This window comes from Rhodotorula toruloides (assembly GCF_000320785.1).
Source record: "Rhodotorula toruloides NP11 unplaced genomic scaffold Scaffold39, whole genome shotgun sequence".
NCBI lineage: Eukaryota > Fungi > Basidiomycota > Microbotryomycetes > Sporidiobolales > Sporidiobolaceae > Rhodotorula > Rhodotorula toruloides.
In genome coordinates this window covers 3,363-8,815 of record NW_015622999.1, presented here as the reverse complement: position 1 = coordinate 8,815, position 5,453 = coordinate 3,363, and the positions used below count along the sequence as shown (strand labels likewise).

The window sequence follows — 5,453 nt, the reverse complement described above, 5'->3', positions numbered from 1 at the left end:
GGGGGGGAGTCGAGGAGTCGTGGGCGCATGCGGCGTGACAGGGGTTCAAGGTCGTCGTTAAGCTGGTCTTGCGAGGAGACTGGGCGCAGGAGAAGCGAAGGAGGACGCGAGCAAGATGGCAGAATCAAGGCCGAGGTGCTGCTGTCATGGCAAAGGGGACTGCGGGTCCGCGAGACCTGCCGCACCGCAGTCGTTGCCTCGAGCGAGGGATTCGTCTAGCATTGCAGATGTGTCGTTGTACAAGCTTGAGAGGCGGCAAGGACAACGTTGAGGACTTGACAATCTTGCTCTCGGGTCGAGAGAGAGAGAGAGAGAGAGTTCCTGACTTCAAGTCATATCGGGCTAAGCCCATGTAGACCGGTGAAGTCTGGTCACCACAGCGCATAACGACATAGAAGGGGTATCTACTGAAGTGGAGAGGCGATAAAGGGTGGAGAAACAGTGGGTGAGCAGAATGGAGCGACAAAGTAGGTGTGAGTGTGAGAAAGCGCGAAAGAAAGGGTAAGAGTGATGGTGGAGGGGCACGGTGCGGTGAGCTAGTAGAAGGGGGTGTTGGGGGCTAGGGGAACGAAAAACGAAGCCGAAATACCGAGAAACCATCGAGATAATGCCAGAATTGATCTTGTCCTTCTTCAACGGCGGCGACGACGGCGACGACAGTCGGGGCGCGGTTTTGGTGGGTCGTGTGGTAGAGTGTGGTGTAGCAGACTTGCCGAGCTGAAAGCGGGCCGGGTCGAGGTTGGATCGAGCGAGAGAGAGCGAGATAGGGTTCGGGGCGGAAGGTTTGGGGTGGTGGTGGTGCCGGGCGGTCTTCTCCTACGCTCCGTTCTCCGCCTTCCTTCTCTTCTTGTCCCCTTCTTGCTCCTCATCCTTCGCCGGCTCCGTCAGGCGCTCGAAACGACCTGTTGCTGCGATGAAGCCGAGGAGAGGGATGCGGTAGTCGATGTTGCCGAGGAGGAGGCCGATTGTAGGGGTCTGACGAAGTCGAATGTGCTTGTAGAACGAGGTGCGTGCCTGCTCGTACAGCGGGCAGAGAATCAGGAAGTGTTCCCGACTCTCCACCTCGCCGCACTCGCAGAGGTTGGATCGGGACGGGTCGAAGCGGGCGCGATGTTTGTTGAGCGCAGACGCGTCGGTGCGTAGGCGGCAGAGGAGTGTTGCGTGACGTCTTGGGAGCCCGGCGTAGTACTTGTGAGCTGAGGAAGCCGTCTTGACGACGTTCGCGAGGGGGCGAGGAAGTGACGATGTCGCCCATTCCGCGTTCCATCGCTCGGTGACGGCCCGCTTGTGGGCGGTCCAGAGAGCAGAAGTTGTAGCGGGAAATCCAGCATCGTCGCCTGTCAAGCAAGGGGCGAAGCGAGGTCGTCGACCGGGGTGGCTGGACTTAGCGAGATGGCGGGCTCCTCGCTTCTCCTCCTCCCAATCACTCGAGTCGCCCTCTGACTCGCTGGACAGGTTGGCCATGGCTGGTACAAAGGCTAGACGGCCCTTGAGGTGCGTCTTAAGCTTCGTCCGCTCCTCCCGCGCCCTCGCTGACTCCTCCTCCTCCCGCACCGCCTCCTTCGCCTCGACATCCGCAACCTCGTTCCCCTCGATCCCGACATGACCTGGCGACCACGACAGACTCACGGCGATATCCTTTCTGGTGCGTTGGAGTTCCTCGAACGCCTGCCGAATGGCGAGGCGGAAGTGTTGGCCGGACGAGGGGGTCGGGTCAGTTGAGTGGGCGAGGGCGGAGGTGTTGTCGAGGGATATGAGGGCGGTAAGGGGCGAGTCAGCGGTTTGGGTAACGAGCAGGTAGGAGAGTGCCATGCGCAGGCCCTCGAGTTCTCCGGTGTAGACCGTCTGTCGCTGACCCATGCTCCTTCTCTCCCTCTGCCACAGCTCGACTTCGACTGCTTCTCCTTCCCTCATCACCACTCTTCCACCTTCCCACAACTTCGCTGCGACACCTGCTCCAACCGTACCCGAGTCGCCCATTGACCCGTCTGTGTACACGAGGAGGGATCCGAGGGGGAGGTCGCGGACGACTATCTCGTGCTCGTGAGTCCCAATCTCCTTCCTGCGGGCAAGTTCGACGGGCGGGGCGGGGTTGGGCGACCAGGGCGGGATCGGGTCGGGGTAGATCGTCTCGACGACGAGGTCGGGCGGGAGGAGTGGGTTGGTCAGGGCTAAGTCGAAAGGTGAACGGTATGCGGCGTGTCCGGGACGACGGCGGGCTGTGGTAGCGCGGGCGTGGAGCGGATGTTGGGGTGAGGCGGAGAGAGCGCGCAGGGCGAGGCGAAAAAGCTGGTTTTGGAGTTGGAGGTGGATCGGTAACAGGCCTGCTTCAATCTCGAGCGCCTCGCCGGCTGCTGAGCGAAAGCCTCCCGTGATGGCCATGGCAGCCACCTTCTGTATGCGCACTAACTCCTTTGTCTTCTCCTTGCCCCTTGCAGGATCCGCCCATGCCGCCGCCGCCTACATCAACCTCGGCAAGACGCAAGCTACCACGAGCTGGCGCGCCAGTCTTGGCGCTAGGCCGGCCTTTGAGCGGGTGAGGAGGGATACGGCCGTCGTTGAGACTGTGGCACGGGCGGCGCAGGAGGAGATGTGGTCGCGGAAGGATAACCGTGAGTCGAGTTTCGTTCCCAGCATTGTCAGGGTCGGGTTGAACTCGATGTGGTGGCCGCGGAGGACGACTTGGGGCGTATTTGTGGGAATGGCGTGGGCGGAAGGGAGGAAGATGGTTGCCTCGGTCTTCGTGGGTTCGAAGGCGGACGAGTGGCTGTCGGACCATGCCTCTAGTCGCGGGACGATCCCATTCATAGCGCTGACCGCTTCGCCAACTGTTCTGCCCCAGGCCAAGATGTTCACGTCGTCAATCCAGCCAAAGCCGCACGTCGACGCCGATTCGCAGGACTCGAGAAGCGGCGAGTTGTAGACGAGGAAAAGAATGGGCGATAAAGGTGAGCCTTGGGGCAGTCCGCTGGTCCACTCAATCGTCTCGCTAACGACGCCTTCGAGCTGCAGGGTGCATGTCCGGTTGCTGAGGAACGAGCGGATCCAGGAGCAAGCGGAGTCGGGCAGGCCGCGGTTCTTGAGATTTGTGGTGAGTCGTTCAGTCTGGACGCTTGGGAACGCCTTGGAGACGTCTAGGGCGAGGCCGATGACCGCGTTGCCGTTCCGCCACTGACCCTTGATCTCATCGACGACGCAGACCACCGCATCTTCCGCCGAGCGACGGCGACGACCACCGAAGTGTGATTGCGGCAGTATGCCGTGTGATTCGGCGAGATGCGACAGCCGGGCGGCGACAACTCGCTCCAGTCCTTTTGCCACGCAGCGCTCAAAAGCGATCATCCGGTACGCTTTCGGATCGCGATAGTCCGGTTTCTTGGGCTTGCGGAGGACAATGCACGAAGCGTCTCGCCAGGATCGAGGCAGGTGGCCGAGGGCGAGTGAGGTGCGGTAGAGGGAGGTGAGATGCGGAAGGAGGAGCGGGAGAAGGAGAAGGAGTTGGAGGACGTGGTTGGGTACATCGTCAGGTCCGCAGGCGGCGAAGGGTCGGGCTTGCATGATTGCTGACGCTACTTCGCACTCGTGCATCTCCGGCCAGGGCAAGGCGGGCGTCGGTGGTTCGGCGTGAACGTCCTCGTCGGCTTCTGCGGGAGTGATGGTGGCCTCGCTTGCGCGGGATTCAACTCCGTAACGACTCGAGTGCGTAGCCCCTTGAGGGTTGCAATACGACCGGTGAGAACGTACTTGCTGACGTTCCTCACCCTCAGGAAACGACCCTCCCCTTCCTCCCTCCTCTCCTCCCTCCGTCTTGTCGCTCGTCGTCGCCTTCGACATCGCCATCTTTGCCTTCGTCGCCGTATTCGCCATCGTCGCCGCCGCTTTCCTCGTCGTCGCCCTCACCGTCTTCTTCGTCGTCGCGGTCGGGTCTGCGCAGGTACGTCTTGGCTCACTCTCGTGGCGGTCGTCTGCTTCTCGAGTAGTAGGTTGGACAATAAACTCAGGGCTTACTTGAACACCGCTGACTCTCCTCCCAATCCCGGCCTTCGCAGGTTGCGGTTCCGGCCAGCGCAAAGTTGGGATGTCAGGATTGCAGCCGGGCGGAGGGTGGGTTGTTGGGCTTGTGGCGGGTGATTGAGCGGGTGTCGGCGCGTTGAGAGAGTTGGGAGGGACGGTCGGGAGGAGGATCGGGCGTAGGAGGGTGAGTTTGTCGAGGGCGGAGGTCGCGTAAGTACCGTCTCCCTTCCGAAGCGGCGGGGTTGTGGCGTTGGCGGTGCAGGCTTCGCTGATGCTTTTCTTGACCGTCGACCACAGCGTCGCTTCCGTTACCGCCGCCATCTCCTTCTCTTCCCACGCCTCCTTCTTCCTCCTCATCAGCTCCTTCACCTCATTCCTTCGCCTCTTCTTCTCACGCCACGCCTCCCTTCCCTCCTCTTCTCGACTATCGGCCTCTCGCATCCGGAACGCTCGGTTCGCCGCTCTTCTTGCCGCCTTGCTCGCTTCGGCCAGCTCGCCGTCCCACCACGGAACAATTCGTCCGGCTCGGGCCCGGGCGAAGGGCGTAGCGGCGGAAATGGCGGTTTGTAGCGCGTTGGTGAGTTGGGCTGCTCGTTGGTCAATGTCGGTGGCAGTGAGAAGCGGGGAGGTCGGGAGATGGGCGGCCGCGTCGCGGAAGGCGCGGTCGAGGATCGCGGGGTCCGTCCGGCGGAAGGCGCGACGAGGTGGTGGGGAGTAGGTGGTGGTCTCGAGGGCGAGGATGAGTCGGACGGGGCGGTGGTCGGAGCCGGACTCGAGGTCTTCGGCGAGTCCGCAACTGACAACTCGTTCTTCTGCGCGCAGCGAGCCGAGGACGAGGTCGAGAGGTTTCTTTCGATGTTGGGAGTTGTGGGGGTGGTTGGTGATGGTGTTGGGTGGGAGGTAGTGGGCGAGGTTGTGGTGGACGAAGGTGCGTACCGCTTCTTCCGCCGCTTCGTCTGGGTCGCCAACTAACTCATCCCAATCCGGGTGCGATAGGTTAAAGTCGCCGGCGACGCCGACGAGCGAGGAGTTGGGGGTTGAGGCGAGTAGCGGCGGGAGCACCGTCGAGACGGATGTGTTATACGGTAAGTATCTCACCTCCTTTCCTCGTTCGTTGCAGGGATTGTACATGTTGATGACGCGGATTGTTTCGCCGTGCAGCAGCTCGACGTCGACTGCAGTAACGTCGCCTGATTCCACCGCGACTTGCAACGCGACGGCCGGTCCGAGGCGGTTTGAGATGAAGATGAGGCTGCGGATGGGGGCGGGTTCGCCGTCTGGCAGCGAGGTTGGTGGGGGGGTGATGAGGCGCCAGTTGGCGTTGTCGAAGGGTTTGAAGGGACGCGGCGGTTCTTGGATGAGGTCGGTGGTGGGAAGGTTGGGGTTTTTTCGGAGGCGGATGAGGTTTTCTTCGGAGCGGTTGACGTTGTAGGAGACGA

General features: G+C 61.9%; 1 protein-coding gene across 1 annotated transcript in view; it reads right to left on the bottom strand.

Moving 5' to 3' along the window:
- Nucleotides 1-816: 816 nt before the first annotated feature.
- RHTO_05938 (reverse transcriptase) overlaps nt 817-5,453 on the bottom strand; it is a gene marked incomplete at both ends in the record, with an annotated part of 7,574 nt that continues 2,937 nt past the window's right edge. Inside the window, 2 exons of the mRNA XM_016419599.1 lie at nt 817-2,351; nt 2,484-5,423. Coding sequence (XP_016269526.1) covers nt 817-2,351; nt 2,484-5,423 — 4,475 coding nt within the window. The remainder of the gene's footprint in view (nt 2,352-2,483; nt 5,424-5,453) is intronic.